This window comes from Rhinatrema bivittatum, chromosome 7, assembly GCF_901001135.1.
Source record: "Rhinatrema bivittatum chromosome 7, aRhiBiv1.1, whole genome shotgun sequence".
Lineage (NCBI taxonomy): Eukaryota > Metazoa > Chordata > Amphibia > Gymnophiona > Rhinatrematidae > Rhinatrema > Rhinatrema bivittatum.
Window position 1 is genome coordinate 258,550,353 of NC_042621.1, and position 25,357 is coordinate 258,575,709.

The 25,357-nt window shown below is 42.6% G+C and overlaps 1 protein-coding gene across 4 annotated transcripts in view; it reads left to right on the plus strand.

Annotated features, from left to right (window-relative positions):
• The first annotated feature begins 744 nt into the window (after nt 1-744).
• LOC115095852 (Hermansky-Pudlak syndrome 1 protein homolog) overlaps nt 745-25,357 on the plus strand; it is a 69,116-nt gene continuing 44,503 nt past the window's right edge. For 2 of the 4 annotated variants that reach the window (XM_029610105.1, XM_029610108.1), the window contains exons 1-5: nt 850-986; nt 9,533-9,696; nt 15,958-16,074; nt 16,761-16,895; nt 18,151-18,293. In XM_029610105.1, the coding sequence (XP_029465965.1) occupies nt 15,958-16,074; nt 16,761-16,895; nt 18,151-18,293 (395 nt within the window). In that variant the 5' untranslated portion in view covers nt 850-986; nt 9,533-9,696. Of the gene's footprint in view, nt 1,067-9,532; nt 9,697-15,957; nt 16,075-16,760; nt 16,896-18,150; nt 18,294-25,357 lie in introns of all 4 variants that reach the window. The other 2 variants (XM_029610106.1, XM_029610107.1) reach the window with 2 other exon arrangements.

A 25,357-nucleotide genomic window follows, 5' to 3' on the forward strand; every position in this document is an offset into this window, starting at 1 on the left:
AAAAAAAACAAACCCCCAAACAGATAATCAGCACAACCTTACAAAGGGCAGTGAAGGGCCACTGAAAACCATAACATAATGAACTGAGGAGTGCAGGTGAGTAGGGGGGGTGAGAGGTCTAGTTGGATTCAGCCTTTTCACCCCTCCCTAGATTACCTTGGTGTTGGCAAGGCATCCCCCCTTTACTGTGCCTTTTAGACCCGGCAAGGATTGCTGTGAAGAGAGAACAAGCAATGAGGAGAGGAGGGGACGAGAGGAGAATGGAGGCTTTAATCAAGAAGTGTGTGTAAAAAAAAAAAAGCGTGTGAACTGCTGCAGCGAGTGGAGTTGGAGGAGCCCAGGCTTGGAGATGACAGAGCCCGGGTGTGCCTTCTCCCCGGGAAGAGCTTGAGTGTTCGCCTCTTGTTACAGAGAGAGAGGAGAGCTGAGAATCAGAACTACAAAGGAGGGGGAGACAAGACTCTTCTTCCCCCCTCTGATGCCATAGTTTCGCTTTCCACACTGTATAATTTCTCACTTAACTTAGAAGAAAGTTTGGCTTATCTATAACACATAAATAGGAACAAAGTAATGCATTCATTTGAGCAAAAATGTCTCACTTTCTTCACTATTCTGCCTGATTTGCCCCCCGACTATGCAACCAGATCACATCAAACAATTAAGCGTAGTTACAGCCAAGCTTGCCCCGCCTTCTGGGGGGATGTCCCTCTTCTCCTCTCCTCCCGCAGCTGGCGATACAAGTCACAAGAACCCAGCATCACATGCTGCCATGCAGGAAGCAGAGAAGGGCCTGCAGCTGGACTGGGCGTGGTCTGCAGCTTCCGGGTCTTTCTCGTAGCCGAATTTGCATCCGCCTGGCCTGCCAAGTAAGTTACTGGCCTTCCTCTGGAGTCGGGACAAATAACTTGCACAAGACATCGGAGTCAAATGAAAGCGCATCCTACAGGCGATTCCCAGCGTGCAAATTTCACATGGAAGTAAAGCAGGTGACCAGAGAATTAGAACAGCATCACGACAGTAGGCTTAGTGCAAGATTCAAAGTCTGTGGGGCAGGGCAAGCTGAAAGGTGAACTTTTTCTATCATCGGCAACCGCTTCGGGGGCGCGTTAGCAAGGCCTTGAGGGGGTGGGACTGACAGCCCGTGGCCCCGCGCTGCCATGATAGTCCCCGCCCCTGATGTCGCGTCACTCAGGAGCAAGGGCAAGCGAGTTGCTGTCACCTGAATTTGCGTTAGGTTCTAAGTGTCTTGAGCATCATTTACACAGGAGGACTAAAATGTGGGAAATAATTGCACCTTTTTTCCTGGCGTTAAGCTGTGCAAAATGCTCAAAATGGCATAACATTGAGCTAAAGATCGCAAACTGCACTTCGGGCATACAGAATGGGGAGTGGAGTGGAATAGAGAGAGAGAGAGAGTGCCTCCGAGGAGGTCTTCACAGTGAATTCAACTATTAATATCCCTATAGGAGGGCCAGCTGTTAACTCGAGGTGAGATTTTGGTGGTGGTTTAGGGGCCAGTTTTACATCAGAGTGAGACCTAGGAACAGCATAGTACACCTCAGTGAAGATTTGACGTCATGTGGAGGGCGAGAGAACATTGTAGCAATATCATCTTTGTGAGACTTTCTTCACTCCAAATACTCATCTTGACTTATTAGCTGGGGGTTTATGAGATATTACCAAATGTATTATTTTTGTTGTCTCCTAACTCCATATATAGTAACACTGATGGGATTTTAGTAGTTCAGGTTTCAAATGTTTGACATGGTAATTTCACTGGAAAACTGCATGTGTAGCCCAGTTTCCCCCTGTGCTGAGGAAACCCAGACCCCTCTACTGGAATCTTATTTTGGAGGTAATCGGGTGTTGGGGTCACCATTAGAACCCCTAACAAGGCTTTCTTGGTCTTTGGGAGGGGGAGGGTAAGGGATACCCTATACACAGATTATTTTTTTTATCATTCGGGAGACTGGATTTTATTGAAAAAGGAGGTAGGGGTTACACATTTCTTAAATGTTGACAGAGTTGGAGAGGGGATCATCACATAAACGGCTAATTTCTATTTTTTACTTTGGAGTGGCAGCCCCAGGGTGAGGGGTGGTTGAACTTTGACTCCTGCATACCTTTTTACTATTTTGCCACATTTTTAAATGTTTTCTAGCCCCTTTAAATCTAACGCATGAGCATTGGCACCCTTGTTAGGGCATCAATACTCCCACGTTTTCTCAAGAGGTGTAGTTAAATTAATGTAGCTGACAACTTTCTAAATTGGCCACATTAATTTATATAGCATTACCTATGCATGTGCTGCTGTGCATGAATTTGTAATATTCATGCATGCAAATCCCATGCAGGTGTTCAGTGGTGCACAGACACCACCAACTGTCTGGCCTAAGAAGTGAGGCCCTGTTATAGGGCCACAGCATGCACATCCAAGGGAGAGGTAACAGAGAAGAGGAGCAGGCCTGGGAGGTACCGGGCGATCTGACCCTGATGGCGGCCAAGAAGAGGAGCAGGCCAGGGAGGCCACCAGTGGACCCAATTCCACCAGTGGCTGAGAAGAGGAGCAGGCATGAGAGGACACTGGTGGCTGAGAAGAGGAAGAAGCCCGTTCTTCTACTCCTCCAAGTGTGCCGGCCCTGTGGAATGCAAAACATGTTCTCTATGCTAATCTTGTGCATTGAGAGATCAGCATAGAGGAAGTCCTAACTCCATGAGTTTGAATAACACAGGGCTGGCTCATGAGGAGCAGCAGTATCAGCAGACCGGGCTCCCTCTTCTGTTCCTGATGGGGAGCCTGCCTGTGTTTTGTCTTTATGTGTATATAATTGGTAGCCTGCCTGGGTGCGCGCGTGTGTGTGAGTGTGAATGGTAGCCTGCCTGGGTGCGCGCGCGCGCGTGTGTGTGAATGGTAGCCTGCCTGGGTGCGCGCGTGTGTGTGAATGGTAGTCTGCCTGGGTACATGTATGTATGAATAGTTGCCTGTGTGTGTGTGAGAGAGAGAATAGCTTAGTTTGTGTGTGTGTGTGAGAGAGAGAATAGCTTAGTGTGTGTGTGTGTGTGAGAGAGAGAGAATAGCTTAGTGTGTGTGTGTGTGTGAGAGAGAGAGAATAGCTTAGTGTGTGTGTGTGTGTGAGAGAGAGAGAATAGCTTAGTGTGTGTGTGTGTGTGTGAGAGAGAGAGAATAGCTTAGTGTGTGTGTGTGTGAGAGAGAGAGAGAATAGCTTAGTTTGTGTGTGTGTGAGAGAGAGAGAATAGCTTAGTTTGTGTGTGTGTGTGAGAGAGAATAGTTGTGTGTGTGTGTGTGTGTGTGAGAGAGAATAGTTGCCTGCCTGTGTGTATCCATATGGTAGCCTGCCTGTCCCTAGAATCCACCGCTGTCCTTTTTACTCCCTGCTTGCCAGAATTGGAGGGACTCCTGGTGCAATGAGGCCCATCTGTCTCTGCCCTTCACACACTGTCCTATTGCTTGGGGATCTTCCCTGATGGCCTTAACCCCAGCCTGACCAAGTTCTATCCCTTTTTGCAGCAACCCCAGAAGACTCTCATGGGCCATTTATTTATTTATCGATTTTTATATACTGTGTTTGTTTTCACCATCACAATGGTTTAAAAAGTTACAATGTTTAACAGTGTTTCTAAAAATGGTTCATATGGTTGCTAACATAGAAGATATCATTTATGAACTAGGTTTGTAGATTAATCATAACATATTACAGAACTGAGTAATAATCATAAGTTTCTTGGGTCCATCTGTTTTCCTAGGGTTATAGGATGGGAGCTGATTTTTTGAGTCAGTGGGTGAGTTGGTAGGCTTTGGTAAACATCCATGTTTTTAGCTCTTTTTTGAAAGTTTTAAGTTTTCTTGTATTCTTAGTTCTATTGGGGATTCCAAGTGAGATTGCTCTCTTTTGAGGTGAGTTGTTTGGCTCGAGAAGGAGGAATCTTTAATAGTCCTTTATTTGCTGATCTGAAGTTTCTGTTTGGAGCATGCAATTTTATGTATGAACTAAGCCAGTTTTGTTTGTTTTTCATAGATTATTTTATGTAGTATGGATAGAATTTTATATTCGATCCTAAATTTTATAGGGAGCCAGTGTAGAGATGTGTGGGAGTGATATGATCATGTTTTTTAGACCCAGTGAGTATTTTTGCAGTTGCGTTTTGTAAGATCTGTAGTGGGCGGATTGTAATAAGAGGTAAGTTGAATAATAGGGAATTACAGTAGTCCAGGTTGGAGAATATGAGAAGTTGAAGGACTGATCTGAAGTCACTGGGGGAGAGGAAAGGTTTTAATTGACTTAATGTTAGGAGTTTGTGATAACCGTCTTTGATTTTAGCTGTGATGTGATTTTTGAAGGAGAGTTCTTTGTCAATTATGACTCCAAGGTTGCGTGCATGATTGACTGGAGTGATAGCCACTTTTTGGTTTATTAAGTTGAGTGGAGGTGGTTGAGGAAAGTTATTCTTTCTATCCAGTATGATTATTTCGGTCTTATCAAAGTTTAGTATTAGTTTCAAGTTAGATAGTAGTTGCTTTATTTTGTTTAGGTAGGTGGCTGTTTTTTTTGTAGGTTTCTTCCAATGAGTTGATTATTGGGATTAGTATTTGAATGTCATCCACGTATATGAAGTGGGTCAAGTTAAGGTTTGATAGGAGGTGGCAGATCGGCAGGAGGTAAATGTTGAAGAGAGTTGCTGATAGCGCAGAACTTTGGGGGACTCCAGTGTCGAGATTTATTTTTTTTAAAAGGGTGTCATTGATCCATACTTGGTATGTTCTTTGTGATAGATATGATGTGAACAATTGTAGGGTTTTTTCTTTTGCACCAATTTCAGATAGTTGTTCAATCATAATAGTGGTTTACCGTGTCAAAGGCTGCTGATAGATCGAGTAGTACCAGAAGGTAGCTGTGGCCGTTTTCAAAACCTTTGAGTACAGTGTCATTTAAAGATAGTAATAGTGTTTCCATGTTCAGTTGTTTTCTGAAGCCAAATTGTGTGAAAGGTAGGGTGTTGTTTTCTTCAAGGTGGTCGTTGAGATGGGAGTGTATGATTTTCTCAATAATTTTGGCAATGAAGGGTAGGTTTGATATGGGACGGTAGTTCAGTGGATTTTCTGGATCAAGGTTGTTCTTTTTTAGAATGGGTTTAATAATTGCCGATTTTAGGCATTCCCGGTAGTTTCCTTCAGTGAGGGATAGGTTTACGATGTCAGTTAAAATTTTAGTTATTTGAAGGTTCAATATTTTTTTTATCATCGTTATGGGAATGGAGTCAATAGGGTGTTTAGCTGGGTTCATTTTTTTGATGATTGTTTGGATTTCGAGTGATGATGCAGTTTCAAAGTTGGGCCAACTTAATGTTTGAAAGTTTTGTATTTTCTGGTCTTGTGAGTTGATGTTGAGGTTGTTATTTATGAGGTTTTTGATTTTTTTTCATTAAAGAATTCAGCAAATTCGTTACTTGTGTTCTTGGATGTTGAAGATAATTGGTCATCATTGAATGATTTGGTTAGGTTTTTTACGATAGTGAAAAACATCTTTGGGTTATGTTGGTATTTGTTTATTTTATTTGAATAGAAGTCTTTTTTTTTTTTTTTTTTTTTGTGGATGAGTTTTTTTGTATTCTGCTAGTTGTGCTCTGTATGCATTAAGTAGAGTGGATGATTTATTGTTGTTCCTCCAGGTTTTCTTTTTTTTTTTTCTGAGTTCACGTTTGGCTGATCTGATGTTTTCATTGTACCATTGGTTCTGATGTTTTGGGTTTTTTATTGTATTCTTTATCATGGGGTTTATCTTATCTGCTACTGTTTTAGTGATGGGTGCTTGCCAGGTTCTTATGGCCTGGATTGGCCACTGTTGGAAACAGGATGCTGGGCTTGATGGACCCTTGGTCTGACCCAGTATGGCATTTTCTTATGTTCTTGAAGTTGCGTTTTCTGCATTTAATAGGTCTATGTTTGTTAGTTCTGTTTGTAAGTATTCTTGAAGTGTTTCTATGTGAAAAGGTGGTCTGTATGTGAAGGATTTAGGTGGGTTTATTATTGTAGTAAATTTATGGTTTGAGTATAAATTTGTGTGGATTATAGAGTGGTCCGACCAGGGTATCTTGGTGATCTTTGGTGGTTATTCCATATGTTAGTATTTATGAAGACGAGGTCAAGTGTGTGACCAGCTTTATGCGTTGGGCCATTGATGATTTGGCTAAGGCCTATTGATGAGAGCGTGTCAATGATTGAGGAACACGTGTGGTTGTGGGGGATGGTATCTATGTATATGTTGAAGTCACCTAAGATAATTGTGGGTTTGTTGATGGATATTTTTGTCAAGAAGAATTCAATAAGTGGTGAGTAGTTTCGATCCAGAGTATTGGGGGGGGCAGTATATCAGACAGATGTAGTTTTGGTGCGTCAAATAGTGCAATTTCCAGTGGGCTGTAGTTGTTAATTGGGAGTAATTTCATTTGTAGGTTGGTTTTTGGTTTTTGGTTTTTTTTTTTATGAGTAACATTAGTCCTCAGACTTTCCTTTTTGGTCTGGGGATTGAGAAAGTTCTGTAGAAAGGGTTGTTGATTTGGTTGATTAGTACTGTGCCTGGGTGTTTTTTATCCATGTTTCTGTGATTGCTATGAATTCAGGCTTGTCATCTTGAAGTAGGTCGTTGATGATGGGTATTTTCTTTATTATGGATGGTGCATTAAATAGTATGAATGATAGTGCTATGTAGCTGGTGTATGTTTTTGTGTTGTTGTGAGTTAAGATAGAGTGTTGGTATTTGTGGTTTTTCTTTGTTTTCTTGTTTGTGTCGTTTTGTTTATTTTATTTATTTATTTGAAGAGTTTTATATACCGTTATTCGGAAAGCCATCATAACGGTTTACAAAGAGAATAAATTTTAACAAAGAGGTTTTTAGATATAAAAAAAAAACAAAAAAAACCATGTTGTAATTACAATAATGATAAACATAACCAAGTAAGTCTCTGCAGATATAAGGTTGAATGTGGAGGGAGGTTAGTAATGTTGAGAATTAAGGTTATGAATTCATTTGAGAGTTGGTCTGTGTAGATGATTGTGGATCCAAGAAGAATTTACGAAACAGTAAAGTTTTTAGGTCTTTTTTGAAGGTTTTTAAATTGTGTTGAGATCTTAGGTCTTCAGGTAGATTGTTCCAAAGATTAGGGGAGGCGATGGAGAAGGCTCTCTCTCTTGTTGTTGTTAGGTGAGCATCTTTGACGGTGGGGATTGATAAGAGGTTTGAATTGCTGGAATGTAGGTTTCTTGAGGAGTTCTGTAGAGTTTATGTTAAGGGTTTTAAGTCCTTGATGATCATTGTTAATGACTTTATGGATGATAGACATGGATTTGTAGGCGATTCGTGCAGTGATAGGGAGCCAGTGTAGAGATGACAAGATGGGCGTAATATGGTCATTTCTTTTTGTTCCAGTTAGGATTCTAGCGGCAGAGTTTTGAAGTATTTGTAGTGGTTTGAGGGATGAGAAGGGTATACCTATTAGCAGGGAGTTACAATAGTCGAAGGTGGAGAAGATAGGTTTTTATTAATTAAGTTCAGGTTCAGGTCTTTTCTGTGGGTTTTTTTTTTTTAAGTCAGGGTGTTGAGGGTTTGTCATTTTTGTAGTTTGGAATAGTTTGGAAGGAAGGTTTGTAGAGTTTTTTGTGGTAGTACTAAGGTTTGCACAAAGGGGAGTGCCCCTTTGTCGCGCGACACCTAGGAATCACGTTTCTTTATGAATCGAAAGATTCACTGGTGAGTCGCGGGCAGTGTTGATGATGTCAGAGGGGCGGGCCTTCCGGTCGGATCTGTTGCTGGGGCTCCTGCCCTGCTTTTTCTTTTCCCCTTTTTTTTTTTTTTTTAAAGTTTAAAGGATGCTGGACGTCTTCTGCTGGTCCCTTGCAGTGGTGGGTTCGCCGTTGGTTGGGGCCTCCTGCTGGTCAGGTCGGCGGCTGTGCTGAGGACGTCGGGGGGGGTGGGGGGGGCAGGCCTCCCTTACTTACATACGGCCCTTCCTTGGTTTGGATTCCATCACCAAGCCTGAGTTCCAATAAGAGGCTTTTGGATGAGTCTTTGACCCCACAGAGGCCACTAGGTTGTGCCTGCAGTGATGCTACCAGTTAGGTGTTTACTGGACTGCTAGCTAACTTCTTCCTGGTTTCCGGTGCTCGGGCTGTATTGCAAATGTTGCCTGCCGCATTCACCCTTAGCCCTGAGGATCCTTGTCTCCAATCATCCCTGGGCTATTCCGGCACCCGCTAAGGCCTGGCCTACCTTTTTCTGCCATTCTGAATTTGTGCCATGGGCTGAAGCCTGGGGTCTGTGAGGGCTTGGGGACAAGTCTTGGAAACTCTGGCAGACTGCACCAGGCTCTGGCAGTTTTTTCTGGTGGTTCTCATTCCCTCTCTCCCAGCCCCCCAATAGCACCTCTCCTGGGACCCCCCCCCCCCCGTCTCACCCCCTTCGCTTCATTATCCAGCCTTCAGCACTTTTGGCACATAATGTAAAGTGTGCATGCATTTTGTCTGTATCCCACATCCTTGTGTACGTATTTGTGTCCATGTCTGTACAGAGCTCATTCTAGGCCACAAGATGGTGACAGCCAGACCCCAAGTCCAATAATTTGGTAGGTGTCATCCTGCAGTTACTCCTCTCCATTATGGCGTATCACATGCTTATAGCCCCTCAGGTCACCACGGAGGAAAATGTCACTGGTGACATGGGCCCCTCCGGCCTCCCCCCCCCCCCCCCCCCCCCGAGCCTGGTTTCTTTGGCAGTGGAAGAAAGCAGGGGGTGGGGGAGGGAATAATTTAGTGTTGCATTTAGCATCCCCAATCATTTTGAAAACTTAGCTCCAAAGTCTTTTAAGACTGAATATTAGAGTGGGTTGAACTGGTTCAAACTGAATTCAAGCACCATTGAAACTAAAGGGAGATGGTCCAAGATAAGCAGAGTGGAACTGGGACAGCTTGCCTGGCAGATCAGATAAATCTGAGTCATTCATGGCTTCACCCAGACTATTTGCAGCTGAGCTTCAGCTTCCACGTTTGCTTGCCCAGTTCGGGTCTTTTGACCCAGTCTGGATTTGTGTCTTTGAGAATTAGCCTATGCATTTCCAGCATTTGAACTGTTTTCAATAAATTTTGAATTTGAACATTTGCTGAACTCATCCAGGTAGATTTCTTTTTCTAAAGTAAACTGTGCTTGGATTCAAAGACTTCAAGTACATAGGAGCAGGATATTCCTAATACTGGCCGTAGCTGTGACCCTGACTAGAGGAGATCGCTGCATCCCTAACGTGACCCTTTTTAAGACTATTGAGTTTACCTCTCTGTCCCAGCTGTATTAAGTCACAGTGTCAGTCCCTGGGTGACCCTTGACAGATCAGCGCGCTCCCTCTCTTTGCTTGATAGCAGCTCGGTGCTTTGGTTCCTGAAGGATTCCCCTCCCCCCTCATTCTATATAATAAGACGGTGTCTTTTGAAAATTAGGAATTTTTTTTTTTTTTCATGTGCCTGCAGAGCTCGGGAAGATGCCTGAGGTTGGGCGAGTAACCCTCATAAACTGAGGCGCTATCCGGAGCTGTGGGACAATCGGGCAGAAGAAATGTACGAAGGCGCCTCTTCACGCTGACTGCTAAACCTGGGTAAAAGGGGTGAGATTTTCCCCCCGACACGCATGAAAGGTGAGCAGTAACCTTTAAATATGAAGCATCCCAGCTTGTGCAGGAAGTGCGTTTGTTATATCAGAGCCAGATAAATGGAAATGAAAATTCAATGGAGCAATTCTTAACATTGGAGAATGCAAGTTAAAAAAAAAAAAAAAACACACCTTCCTGAGTGTGTAAAACTATTGCAGGTTTTTGTATCCATTGCAAAAAGACAAACCTTTCCCGATTAGTCCTTCCACATAATTGCTTCCAAAAAATGTTGAAATGAACCGGTCCAAGGACCTGTCTCTGTGGTACACCACTAGTAACGTTGCTTTCCTTGGAGTGAAGTTCATTTACCACTACCCTTTGTCGCCTTCCCATTCAACCAGTTTCTCACCCAGCCGGGCATTTTAGGGACTTTACCAAGGGCACTCGGTTTATTTATAAGTCGCCCTTGCAGCGCTGTGTCAAAGGCCCTACTGAAATTGGAGTACATTACGGCTAACAGACTGCTGATCCAACTCTCTGGTCACCTAGTCAAAGAAACTGATCAGATTCACCCGACAAGATTTCCTTTGGTAAGGCCAAACTGCCTCAAATCGTGTAGTCGATTGGGTTCTAGAAACTGCACTCTCCTCTGTTTTAGTAGGGGTTCCACTGAGGTCAGACTAACCAGCCTCCTCCTTACTTCCACTTTTGTGGATAGGAACCACATCCGCCTGTCTCCAGTCCTGCAGAACCACTCCTAATTCTAAAGAAGCATTGCCAAGGTCAGCCAGCGGAGCTCCCCTAATAGCCTTCGATATATCCCATCCGGTCCCATCACTTTATCTACTTTTAATTCAGTCAGATCCTCACAAACACAGTCTTCTGAAAATTTTTTGAGGTTTACCTTGCTTCCTATCCTTGTCAGTTTTTTGTGGTCCTGCTCCTGGCCTGTGCACAGGGAACACTAAATAGAAATATTTATTAAGCCATTCTGCTTTTTTTTCCTCCTCGCACTCTACATGTTATTTGAATCACACAAATGCAAAAATGTCACTTTTGCATTTCTTTCTATCATTAACCTATTTAAAAAAAAAAACAAAAAAAAACCCTCTCATCTCCCATTTTACCATATAAGCTACTTTTTTCTTCTATTTGCTTCTTAAGGGCAAAGTGGACAGATTTTTTTCATCCCCATGGATCTTGCACCATATTTTCAAAGGAAACGTATGCACAAACTTTCCCTATGCGAATTCCCCATGGATATAAAGGACCTGCGGACTTTGCAGGTGCTTTCTCAGTGGGCAGACTTTTTTTTGCTGAAAAATGGCATGTGTAGGTTTTGAAAATCCCAACCTGTGTGTATTGTCTTATCCCTCCCTAATCGCACCTCTGGGAGCATGACCCCCTCAATTCGGCTAGCAGTGCACATGCTATGGACCCCCCCCCCCCCCGGTACTTATAACCCATGTGAATGGTTTTGGATTCCGTCTTCTCTGTGAATGAACATTTCCCCAGCCTTGGATTTCTGTTATTCGGCTATGTCTGATCTTAGCAAGATTGCGATTGTGAGTTAAAATCTCAGAAGTATTCTTTTTTTACAAATCCAATACTTGTCGAGCAGATAACTAGTTTGATTTATATATCCGTGTAACCAAGGATAATTACCCTTTATCAGGGCTAGAATTTTGCATTCCGTTTTAAATGTGCCACATGCTAACTTCATGGAGTGCCCCCTAGTCCTCCTATTATCCAAAAGAGTAAATTACCAATTCGCATTTTCCTGTTCTAGACCTCTTATCATATCCCCCCTCAGCCATCTCTTCTCCAAGCTGAACAGCCCTAATCTCTTTAGCTTTGTAATGATACTGGCAGTTGGGCGGCCCTACTGCCAGCAGGGACCCTCACGGGGCCACACTCAGACCTGCTCTAGCCTCCACCTTAAAGGCAGCAAGGCCAGCCCTATAAAATCCTCCCTTGTTCTCAGCTCAGGGTCTCATCATTGAGTCGCCCTGGCTCCTTGCCGTGGCTCTCCTTGTGGTTACCTTGCCTCGCCTTTATGTATACTTTGCCTTGTTCTTATGTTCCTTGCCTTTTCTTTTCCTGTCTAGGGCTCCCGATAGCCAGTCCTGCCTGTGTGTTGCCTGTCCTGCCTCTGATCTGGCTAGGCCTCCTGGTGGCCCAGCTTGTCGATTTTGTCTTTCTTGGTATGATCCCTCCTTTGCCCTGCAGTCTGGTTCTATTTGTTCTGCCCTTGTTTTACCTTGTTCCTGCCTGTGTGTTCCAACCTTATTTCTTGCTTTACCTAGGTTCCCTGGTGGCCTTTCTTGTCTTTGTGTCCTAGCCTTAGTCCTTGCTCGGTTTAGGTTTTCCAGTGACCTTTCTTGTTTGGGTGTGCTTTCCCTTGTGTTGCACCTTGTTCCTGCCTTGCGCTGTGTTGAGCTCCCCTGTTCCAGTATTATTTTCTGCCCAGACCTTAGTCTACCTTGTTCCTGCCTGAATCCTTGCTCCAAGAGCCCTGCCGGTGAAGTCCTGCCAGCACCAGAACCTGCGGGCTGAACCCAAGGGAGAGGCAGCTGGCCAGTCAGAAGAACCTGCACTGCTCTACCTTTGAGTTCTGTACTGCTCCTGCTGGAGGGAATACTTTGCACTGACCTGCCAGACATTCTTAACCCTTTCCTGGAGGCATACATAACCATTCTGCATCTCAAAATGTCCATAATGATGACATATAAGACAGATTTGCATATATGGGTTCTACAATGTATGTAAAGCAAGTTTACTTAACTGTAAACAGGATTCTCCATAGAAAGCAGGATGAATTTAGCCATAACTTGTAGTGATATAACACTGATATGCACCCAGCTCTCAGAGTTGCGTAAACATTTTACTGAGCATGCGTAGGAGTTCCTTGGTCTCTTCCAGAGTTTAAGCTTTAGAAAGTAATCAACTTTTCAGCGAGGTGGTCAGGTATTAAGTATGGATAATTTATCCTGCTGTCTATGAAGAACCCTGTTTACTGGTAAACTAACTTGCTTTCTCTTTTGACAAACAAGCATGAATTGGCCATAATGTGTGAGGAGTACTAAGTTGAAGGTTGCATACTGGAGCAATTTCTTAATACAATCTGACTCCACCAAATGGCAGTTGGATTACTAGGTGAACAGACTGCATAGAACTGCTTGTCCAAAGTTACTGTCTCCTTGGGCATATTGTCCAGACACTAGTGAGTCGTGAAGGTGTGAACAGATAACCAAGTAGCAGTTTTGCAATCATTGTCAATTGAAGTGGACCTGAGAATGGCCATTGAAGTTGTCACTATTCTCATGTGATGAGCCTTGACAGACTCTGTAATCTGTACACTAGCCAGCGCGTAACAGTGCGCCATACAGTTCACTATCCAAGTGGACAGAGTTCATTTGGCAGCTGCCTTTTCCAATTTGTTGGGATCAAAGGATATGAATAGTTGAGAAACTTGATGGTGAGATTGCATCCTTTTTTTTTTTAGGTAATACACCAGTGCTGTCTTTCAGTCTAAGCCGGGAGTGAATAGCCCATTCTCATTTGTGTGCATGTGGTATTGGAAAGAATATAGGTAGCACAATACCTTGATTAATGTGAAATGCAGTTACCACTTTCAGAAGGAACTTGGGCTGAGTTAGAACTATCCTAGTATGAAAAAAACAATGTATGGTGAATATGGAACCAGAGTCTGTAGTTAACATTCTTTATGCCAAAGTGACAGCCACAAAAACACTTACCAAGTGAGAAACTTCAAGTCCACTGACTCAAGAGGCTGGAAAAGAGGTTTCATGAGTTTAGGACTACATTGAGGTCTCAAGGCATTGGAAGTTTACTGACCAGAGGTTTGGAATGCCACAGTCTTCTCATGAATTTTGATACCAATGGGTGGAGAGTGATTGGAGCCCCCTTCCATCTGCTAGTGATACACTGCAATGGCACCGAGATGAACTTTGTCTGAAGAGGTGCCAAGGCCTGAGGATTAGAGGCAGAATAGATACTGAGGCAAGTCCCTCGGCTAACAGGAAAAGAGATCTAGCTAGGTGGTCCTACGCCATCAAGAATCTCTTCTATTTGAAACCATAGGATCTTCCAGTTGAAAATTTCCTGGTGGAAATCAATACATCAACCTCTTTTGGAAGGCGGAGACTACTGCACGTTCAACATCCATGCTGTGAAGGCCAGTGATGGCAGAGCCTTCCTTCCTCCTATGTGATGAGAGTCTGAAATGTTCCCAATGGAACTCAACACTGAACTGAAAGATGGATGAAATATGGAAACCACACTTGCCATAGCCAAGCTGACTCCATAAGAATTATTTTTGCATTGTCCCAAAGGACCTTCTGATAGTCATGGTGATCAGAGAAATTGGTGGGAATGCATAGAGTAGACCAACAAGCTAGTTCAGCTGATCTGTAGCTACTTAGATGCATGAGGCAGAACGTTTTGACATTCTTGTTGACGTCTGAGGTGAACAGTTTGATCACTGGTTTTCCTTAGCGACTGAACAAGTCATCTGCTTCATCTTGGTTCAAGGATCACTCATGCGGTTGCAACATTCTGTTGAAGCAGCCTGCCAACATATTTTGGACCTGGTCATTGTGATGACGAGTGAGTGCCCCTATCTCTTGGTGGAGGTGTTGGTTGACAGTCACTTGATGCATAAGATGTATAGTGAGAGGCCTGTCTTTAGAACTTATTTTATTTATTAATAATTATATTCCGCCTTTCAGCCACTTCAAAGCGGATTACTTTCAGGTATTTTGGTACTTCCAGATTCATCCATCAATGAAGGGGGTTGCTCTGATCCCAGAAGTCATAGAGATTTATTTGTACATTCTTATATTCCGTAACTTCCATATATTCTTGTGCGGATTGCTTTTTAAAATCAGGCCCATAATGTGGACTTGACACAATCTTGTAATTTGGATTTTCCTCTATATAGTTTTTCTTTTCTAATATTATTTACTATCGTGAAGATTTGTGTTTTGTTATGGTTTACTTGTAAATTTTATAAATGAGTAAATTAAAAAAACAAAACAAAGAATACAAACTCGCACCAATGACACAGATGGTGCCTTAGTCTGCTTTGGTCTGGGTAAAATAAATAGCTCAGTGCCATGCTGATCTTCTGTGCCATGAAAGACAATGGGTCCTAAGCCAATGAGGCTATGTCCCACCTTGTCATTGAGGAGCAGCCTGTTCCAGTGGAGCCCTGCATTGATTCCACAGATCTTATCTTTGGCTCTGAAAGGGCAGCCTCAAAGCTGCTTGGGTGCTTTTCATGGAGCCTCGTCCAGGGCTCAGGCTTCTGTACCACACCCACTCCCTGACCTTAGTCAGATCCGGAGGCCAGCATCACAGGGTGGCGAGCTTTCCCATGCATAAGGGACTGTGAGGAGGATGCTTTCTATCTCAAGCTTCTTGTGCCAAGAGTCTGATGATGCTTTGCTTTTTGATGAGGAGTGGCTCTGCTGCTTGGCCTCGCATCATGACTTTGGGTTCTCACCTGCCAGTGCCTGCACCTGGCAGGTACTTTGGGTACTCACCTGCCAGTACTGCATCTGGAAGATGGAGGCCAGTAGGGCCTCCATCTTCCAGGTGCAGTACTGCTGTGCTCTGGGGGACATCCGACCGCAGCTGTAGCAGTTGGTCTGGGCTCAAGTGAATACAGATGGGAGCGTGTATTTGTAATGGACATCTGGTGCCAACAAATGCAGGCCTTGAACCTGCTTATCCACAGGCTCTTGGCCTTGGGCTTCTCCATACTCTTCGACATCATCTCGTGATTTTGTATTTTGGGGTTTTTTTTTTTTAGAATTTTAAAGTTCTGTTTGAGGGGCTACCAAGACAGCAACAGAAAAATTAGAAAGTAGAACTATGCCCCCAAAAAAATAGAAAAAGTTTGAGAGAGAGCCTGGGACACATCTGTGCTTCTCTCTGATAAAGAGAGACTGAGGGCAAGGCCGCGCCCACGTGCAGGCTTAGTAAAGTCTTTACTGAGCTCCGAGAGCTGGGTCCATGTTGATGCCATCAGATGATGTCCCCATGCATTTTGGCTAATTCACGCCTGCTTGTTGACAGAAATCTCTCTCATGCTATACTCATTATGGCTGTCCTGGAAGCCAGCCTGGTTAGGTGGGTCTCCAGGACAGTGCGGAGAATCATTGCTCAAATAGAACACACATATGTCTGAGATCGTACTTATGTGGGTGCACTTTCCATAGTGGATGAGCTCCTCTGGAGTATGGATCAATGAAGAAAATGCTATAATTCTCTCTCATGCAGATGAAATGTGTATTGATCAGCAGCGAGGGGGCCGAGGTCCTGTTCTACTGGACCGATGAACAGTTTGAAAGAAACCTGTGCAACAGATTTGGGCTTTCTGAGCAGGATAGGCAACAGGTAAGGATTAGTCTAACTTTATTGGATAAAGCTGGAGTAAAGTTCCTTCTTTTTTCACTCAACAAGATGAGCACTTGCAAAGAGGTTGTGATTTTAAGGATGGGGCAAAAAAAATGTTACATTTGCAGATATTTTGCATGTGCAGTAAACTTAGCATTTGTACCGAATTTAGATATGTGAAAAAATTGCACAGGTTTCCACCACTATGCAAAGAAATCCTACTTGAAAATCATTTTCTTGTACAATATTGAAATTTGCACAAGTTGGGGCCAATACACAAGTTTGTTGTGAGGCAAAAATGTAAGCACAAATTAAAACTGACCCCAATGAAAGACACACAGAGCGTCTTGCAGAATTTTTATCTGCTGTTTGTCTGGGTCTCTATCAGTTTCACTATCAATATGAACAAAGGTTTCTCCAGCTAGAATGAGCCCCAGAATGAAGCACTCAAGCTCGCAGCACCCTCAAGACCAGTCCTGATAGCTGTAAGTTCGGTCAATTGGTCATTTCTTGCGTGTGCCTCTTGTCTATGAATTAGCTTATTTGTTTGACTAACTTGAAGGACATCCGATATTGAAATGCTGTTTGCTGTCTTAGTTTCGGTGGAACTTGCAAAATCTCCTAGCTAGGGATAGAAGAGACAGTTGAGTTTGGTGGGTTGCTTCACTCTTGCTTCTTTATCTTAGGTGTCTGCCCTTGGCGACAGCATTAACACCCTCTTTGCACCTTTGATCATTTCCTGTACTACTCTGCTGGAGAAGCTCAGTGATACCTACACCTGTTTCACTGCTGAGAATGGACATCTCTGCGTTCTTCACCTGGTATGTGCCCTGAAGATCAAAATAGTCATGTGCAAGGCCTTTCATTGATGCCATAGTTGGTAAAATAACAGCAACGTTGCTTCCATACACCTTAGAATGAGTAAGTAGCACTAGATGTGCCAGAATTTGTCTTGACATCAGAAATAGCTGTAAAGATGCTAGAATTCATTTGAAGGGAATCAGAAAGTAACTGTTAACATGTTAGGATCAAATCTATAAAGCATTGAGATGCTGGTAATGAAAAGTAAATTTACTGGGATATGCAGTTTCTCGAGATCAGTGTAATCCAGAAGGAAAGCTAAATCTACTAGCGAGACTGCAATAAATGTGGACCATTCATTCAGGCCGATGCAGTATCCGCACGGGAAAAACATGCACTCATAATGGAGTGCCCGTTTTTTTTCTAACGCGCGCCCATCCACCTCTGCCAGGTGCGTGATGCAGTAGGCAAATGAGCCGCTGCATTAAAAAGGTGGTGCTAGGGCAAATTGGGCATCCTTGGCACCTCCTCGGCATTAGGCGCCCAGGAGAAGTTGCTGTATGCATGTTAGGAAAACAGTTTTACAAGCATTTGTTTTCCTAACTCGTACACAGCCATGGGTTAGGAAAACAGATGCTCGTAAACTGAGTATCCGTTTTCCTAACCCGACTGCTGTCAAGACATTTTGTTTTATTTTTTTTTTCACATTGCTGCTTTTTGTAGTTCATCCGACTTAATATCCCCACAATATTAAGTCTGAGAAACCACACAAAAGCAGTATTTTCTGCTTTTCAGTTCAACTTAATACCAGCTCTGGGGCTAGCGTTAATTTTTGAGGGTTAAAATGTGTGCGCCTAGCCCATGGTTATTTTTTACATCTGAGGGTAATAGCTAATAGCCTCATCATGACATTTAGATGTGATGAGTGCTATTAGCTATGCCCTGATTTTGACATGCTGAGCCCCTTATTGCGTCCATAGCTCCCAATGCAGTAAGGGGATCAGCGTGTGTCCAACCGTGGGTTAACGTGTGCGCTAGCCTGAGCGCACGGTATTGCACCGGCCTGATTAAGTATTAGCTTACTGCTTCAGATCAGCTGGTAAAAACCAGTCAAAGTGTTGTAACACACCTTAGAGCAGAAGGTTTTGATCAGCTGCTCCTACTGTTGTATAATGCCCTACTTAAGAACTGAAAGAAGCCAGCTTTAGTTTGACACTGCAGGTGATTTAAGGCCATTTTTCCTTTGGTGTGATCAACCCCTGTGCCTATTCACAGTTTGGAGACTGCCTGTTCATTGCAGTGAATGGCGATGGGACAGAGAACGAAGACAACTTGCGCAGAAAACTTTATGTTCTGAAACGGCTCACTGAGGCCCACTTTGGACTGGTTACCTTGGAAGGCCACCTCTTTAAAAAGGAGTACGTATGCACAGTCTGAAATGACACTTCTGCCGTAGATGGGCCTTTGCAGACAGTTTTTTGTTCTTTGACCTTAAGGTGGGAGATACTAAAGGAAACTCTGAAATTGCTGTAATCCCTCTGCCACAAATACCTTGAATGATCTGGCTGCTGCTTGAACTCAATTTTCAGTGTATAGGGAGATAAGAAGTTGTATGGAAGCTACTTGCAGGCAGCATCTGGCACAGAATTTTTCAATTAGGCAAGATCTGTCACCTAAGTTCTTTTACAAGGCAGCTTGTGGTGTCTACCTTGATGATTGGATTCTGCTCAAATCCCAAACATTTTTGCCTTTCTTTGGATTGCCAAGCAGAGGTAGCAATTAGGCAACTGGAAGAATGTTGAACGGAATGTACCTCCCGATCTTTTTACAACTTAGCAAAAAACTTGGACAGTGTCCACAGAAAATCTGATATACATAAAAAAATAACAAGTTTAATTATAAAGTAATACAATAATTTTCAAGCAAACGTTTGATTAAATAATCATGAAAAAATACAAAATCAATGCATAAAACATACTTATAAGCAACATTTTATATAAGTCAAAAAGATATATCAATATTAATCCATACATCAAACACCCCCCACCCACAGCACAAAACCCAACACACAACTGCATACATGCAAAACCCACCCAATAAAATATACAATATTATATTACAACCCGCAAAATCCTACCCGCTACTGCAATCACATGTATGTACCAGCTACAACCTCTTGCACAGTAACTCTCTCTTAAACAAAGAATTCAAGCAATAGACAAAATTAACACCCATGATGCTGCTACTCAGATGTGAAAACACCTTTGATTATGACTACTTCAATCTTCTCCTAAAGCTATATCTTCCAAATGAATAAAGGATCTTCAAATCAACGCTGTTGTGTGGCACCAACACCATCTATAGCAATCTTTCAAAAATCGACTCTCACTATCCAGTGTTGTGTAATGGCAAACTGGAACATCTATTAATACTGCCCCAACTTTTCCAACTTAACCAACTATGCAACTGTGGTCCCTTCACAGTTGAGGTTGATCAAGTTTAGCAAAGACTGAGGAAACTATGGATACATTTTGTTTGCCAATATTGTGGTAACGTGAGGAAGGTGTAAGCTGGACATTAACACATTCAGCTATTCTCATAGAAACATAGAAATGATGGCAGAAAAGGACCAAATGATTCACCCAGTCTGCCCAACAAGATTATGCCAGTATCTGCTGCACTGTTCAGGTTACCCTCGTGCTTATTAGTTTCCCAGACCATAAAAGGTAGTGCTCCCGGATGCTGTTTGAATCCAGTTTCCATTATCCCTTGCCATGGAAGCAGAGAGCAAAGATGGAGGTGCATCAAAATTATCAGGCTTGTTGTTTAAAGATAGGAAAAGCCACATCAGCAAGTTGCTCCATGCTTATTTTTCCCCAAAACTGTAAAAGTTGGGGCCCTCGGTTGCTGTCCGAATCCAATTTCCCTTTTCTCACTGCCTTTGAAGCAGAGAGCAATGATGGAGATGCATTAACAGTATCAAGGCTTATTTGTTAAGGGTAGCAACTGCCACACCAGCAAATTACCTCCATGCACCCTTTTCTTCATTTCCATCCTCTAGCCTTTAGGGATCCCCGGTGTTTATGCCTTGCTCCTTTTTAATTCCTTCACTGTTTTCGTCTTCACCTCCTCCGGAAGGGCATTCCTGGCATTCACCACCCTCTCCATGAAGAAATATTTCCCGACATTGGTTCTGAGTCATCCTCCCTGGAGTTTCATTTCATGAACCCTAGTTCTATAGATTTTTTTTTTCCCAATGGAAAAGGTTTGACAATTGCGCATCTTTAAAACCTTTCAGATATCTGAAGGTCTGCATCCTATCTCCACCTCCTCTCTTCCAGGATCTACATATTCAGATCTTTCATCCTCTCCTCATAAGTCTTCCGATGCTGACCCCATACCATTTTAGTTGCTCTTCTTTGGACCGCCTCTATCCTGTCTTTATCCTTTTTGAGATAAGAGTACCAGTACTGAACATAATACTCCAGGCGAGACCTTACTGGATATTCCTCTCTCTATACAGCCCAGCATTCTTCTGACTTTAGCTATCACCTTGTCACATTGCTTTGCTGCCTTCAGATCACCAGGCACTGTCAAACGAAGATCCCTCTCCCAGTCCATGCACATTAGTCTTTCACCGCCAATCACATACAGCTCTTTTGAATTGCTGCATCCCAGATGCATGACTCCATCCTTCTTGCATTGAATCCTAGCTGCCAAATCCTTGACCACTCTTCAAGCTTTCTTAAATCACTTTTTACTTTCTCTTCTCCTTCAAGCGTATCCATTCTGTTGCAGATCTTATTCACAAACAGACAAACTTTAACTTCTATTCCTTCCGCAATGTCGCTCACAAAGATTTTTGAACAGAACCGATCTCAAAACCGATCCCTGTGGCACTCCATTTAACACCATTCTTTCTTCAGAGTAGGTTCCATTTTACCATTACACAATGTCTCCTTTCAGTCAACCAGTTTGCAATCCACGCTACTACCTTGGCATCACTTCCAAGCTTGGCACCACTTCCAAGCTGGGACCATATCAAAAGCTTTACTAAAATCCAAGTAAATCATATCAAGCTCTTTTCCCTGATCCAATTCTCTAGTCACCCAATCAGAAAAAAAAAAAACAATCAGATTTCTCTGACAGGACCTTCCCCTGGTGAATCCATGCTGCCTTAGGTTGAGCAACCCACTGGATTGTAGATAGTTCGCTATCCCTTCCTTCAGCAGAGCCTTTATTAATTTTCCCATCAGCAAAATGAGGCTATCCAGCCTGTAGTTTCCAGTCTCCTCTCTTCTCCCACTGTTGTGAAGCGGGATCACCACCGCTCTCCTCCAGTCTTACGGCACCACTCCTGTTTCCAGGGATCTATTGAACAGATCTTTTAGCTGATCTGACAGCACATCTCTGAGCTCCCTTAGTATCCTGGGATGTACCTTATCCAGCCCCATGGCCTTGTCTGCTTTCAATTTTCCTAGCACTTCCCATACATTTTCTTCTGTAAACGGAGTTTTGTCTTCACCCCCATCCATAGTCTTGTCAACTAGCGATGGTCCTTCTCCAAGGTTTTCTTTAATGAAGACTTTAATCTCTCTCCATACATTGATCTTTGTCACCTTTCAGTTTCACTATACCACTTCGGACCTTTCTCCTTTTACTGATACATTTGAAAAATGTTTTGTCACCTTACTTTACCTCTTTGACAACCCTTTCTTCTGCCTGACCTTTTGCTTTCTCTATTTCTTTCTTTGTCTCCCTCAGTTTCACCAAACATTCTTCCCTGTGTTACTCCTTTTTGGAATCTTTTATATTTCTTGAACACTGTTCTTTTTGCCTTTATTTTTCAGCCACCTCCTTTGAGAACCAGATCGGTTTCTTATTTCTCTTTCTTTTGTTTACTTTTCTAACCTATAGATTTGTTGTCTCTATAGTTGCTCCTTTTCGTTTGGCCCACCCTTGTTCCACCTCTCTCATTTTCTCCCAGTCTTCTAGTTCTACTTTTTGAAATTCAAAACTTGGGTCTTCGTGTGACCTCTCTATATCCTATTTGTGATATCAAACCATACCGTTTGATGATCACTGGGGCTCAGGAGGACACCACCTGAACATTAGAGACATTATCCCTGTTAGTGAGCACTAGGTCAAGTATAACTCCCTCCCTCGTGGGTTCCATTACCATTTGCTCGAACAGAGCCCCTTGGAGGGCATCCACTATCTCTCTACTTCTGGTAGATTCCACAGAAGGGATTCTCCAGTCTACGTCCAGAAGATTAAAACGTCCAACAATCAACACTTCTCCCTTCTTTCCCACCTTTTGGATGTCTTTGATCAGATCTCTGTCTAGTTCTTCCATTTGAGTCAGAGGCTTGTAAACCACTCCAGAAAAAATGGATGCACCATCACCTTTTTTTTTTTAAAACTGCCCATAATGCTTCTTCTCTACCCCTCGTTCCTTGCAGTACAGTTGCTTTGATATTGTTTTTGACAAAAATAACTATTCTTCTCCCTTTTCTGTCCTTCTTTGGAATTTGAGTAAAAAATATCTTTTTCGGGGTTCTTAAAGGTCTCTATATTTGATGGATTGACTATTTGGAGAGCACAGTGGATATTCATAAAAGTAAAATATTTTTTAGAATTTGTAGAGCTTAGTAAGCATGTTGTGTTCTGAGTTGCTGTTGTCTTAAGTAGTGAATGTACTGTTAGATTTTGTTTGGATATCTTGTAGTCAAAATATGTAGTGGGCTACGTGCTGACTAGAAGGATGGATTGTGCAATGTTGCAGCAGACTTTGTAACTGACACCTAGCATGATATAATTGATGACACCTAGTATGTATGAAAAATGGGTGGTGTTTCAGTATTCGGACTTGGTTACAATGGGACAATAAATGATTGGCAGCAGACCCTAAATTAGGTTTGTGGATTGGTCCAATTATGTGTTAACAATAATGATGTGAAGTAAGAATGCTTGTCATCAGGGAATGAAGCATTGATTGGCTACATGGCCTATTAATAAAAGATATTAGAGATGACCTCCGTAAGCTAAGGGCAGATTGAATATAGAGCAACTGTGCCGTAGCCATGTAGAATTTTATCTCTAATAAATATAATGAAAAAAGAAGTGTTGCATATCATTTCTTTCTCCTCTAAAGAAAAGGGAAAAAAATTGCTTGATGGAGATACATAATAGCTAGGCCCTCCCACTGTTGTAATTAGGTTGGGAAGTTGTTTTTTTGTTTGGATCGTAAATTTTTTTATATGACACTTCCTTAACAAGTTATAGCCCAGTATGGCCATATCCCAATCAGAATCTGTGACCCATGTCTCCGTAACAACAATAATGTCCAAGTCCCCCTCCACCATTAGGAGGAGGTGGACTTGGACATTTTGTTGAATTGCAGGTCTGTGATTTTATTGCCCAGTCTACAAGCATTTGTAATCGTAGCTTTCCAATTTTTCTCCCTTGATTTGTTGCACTTCCTAGTCACCAAAACCGCACCAGGGTTTGAGCCAGGAATCGAAATTATCTGTATGGCATAGCTTTTCATTTCCCTTTCCAAAAAGGCAATAGTCTTTGCTGTGTGTTTTATCTTCTTTCCTAGATTTTGGAAATCTTTTTGTACTTCATGGATTCCATTTCTGTTGAGGTCATTGGTCCCCAGATGGATGATAACATTGATATCAAAGTTCCTACTTTCTTCTTCAATGACTTTGACTATCTGGTTTTCATTTCTACTAGCTGAGGATACTTGAAGGAATTTAATTGTTGTGTTAAATCAAAATGTGCTCCCAAATTGGTTCCTCTGATCGAGTCTCCCAGCAGAAGCAGCTTTCTTTGTGATATTTGATCCCATTGAAGGGCTTCTGGATGCATTGTGTGACTTGTCTTTCAGACATCACTTCAAATTCTATTGTAGAGATTTCTTCATTCTCCAATGCAGAAAAGGCATTATTGAGGGGTAACAGTGGGGGAGAATGGGTATCTCTTTATCACAGGTCTTATTCTGCCAGAGCCCACTGTTATCCAGTTGTTCCTGGGTTATCAATCCTGGATATCTGACATCTCTGTGGGAGTGGGGGTTGATGCACAGGATGCTGTAAAGTTGGGGAAGGTGGGTGTCTGTCACATGTCTTGTTCTGCCAGAGCCTACTGTAAACCATTTTTTCCTGAGTTTCTGAAACCTCTGTGGGAGATGAGAGAGAGATACTGGATGGTTCAAGGAAGGGGAGGTTAATTGAAACCTTTACAATTTCTCCCTTAGATGAATCAGCTCCATTTTCATTGCAGACAGCTGAAGGCAAAAGGGACAACCTTTGATTCTCCAAATGATAGGCCTTGGGACATAAGCACCACAGTTGTTGCATTGAATGAAAGACATTTTGTTACATTATCAGTAATCCCTTAGTTATGATAACATTTAGGTTCTAGCGAAAGATTTGTAATAGGTATTTGAAGTAACAACTAACAGTATTATTGTTAGCCAGTAAAGATTAATAGGTAGAATATGAAAATCAAATTTTACAAGCAATATGGTTTAAGTTACTATTATCTGAACTGTAAGGAACTACAATGTAATGAGAAATGAAGTAATTGAAGATAATGAACTATGAGTCCAGGGAAGACTTTATAAGAAACATAAACTCAGAGTTAGGTGGGTAGAGGGGGAGGGTGGCAGGGTGGCAGGGAAAAAAACAATTTCACTTAAGCTTGTAGCTGCCTCTCACAGAAAGATCTGCAGACAATGGCCAAGTTCTGCTATCAAATGCAAATTAATACTACAAAGAGCCCCTCCCATTAGACACACTGATGATAAAACTATGTAGACTATGCCATGCTACGGGGTCCGTGCTGAAGTGAGTATGGCCATTGTAGCACAGCATATTTCTAGTAGGCACAACCTCTGGGCTCTAAGCCACCCAAACTTAAAGGGCCGCTAAGCACAGAGGGAAAATGGGGCTCCCCTTCTCCCCGGAATTTATTTATTTATTTAAGTTCTTTTAATATACCGATGCTCAAGACAAGGTCTTATCGTACCGGTTTACAATAAACAAGGGGAGGAAACCAGTTAACACAGGAAGCGAAAGTTACATTAAAACAGGGAAGTCGAACATGGCTGTTTTGAAGAAAAAGGGATAGATTAACAATTTCTATTCTAAATGTATAGGAGAGCCGATCAGCAAGGAGCGGTTGCTTCTTTGTTAAACTTATGAGAAAGTGACAGGAGGATGAGAGCAACCGATTTCCATCCTGCCGCTTCACTATGCGGCTTTGCTGTCTTGCATTTTGAACCACACGTGCAAAGTGTAAAGGCAGCAAAACCGCCATTGGGCAATGGGACCAGAGGAGTGGCTTAATGGAGAGAAGTTACTCTTCTCCTGCTTCCAGTTCCTTGGTTCTGGGGGTGAGGGAGGGAAGACTCAGGACTCTGCCTTTCCTCCTCACCCACCCATCCCTCTTTCATGTATTTACCTGGCAGTAC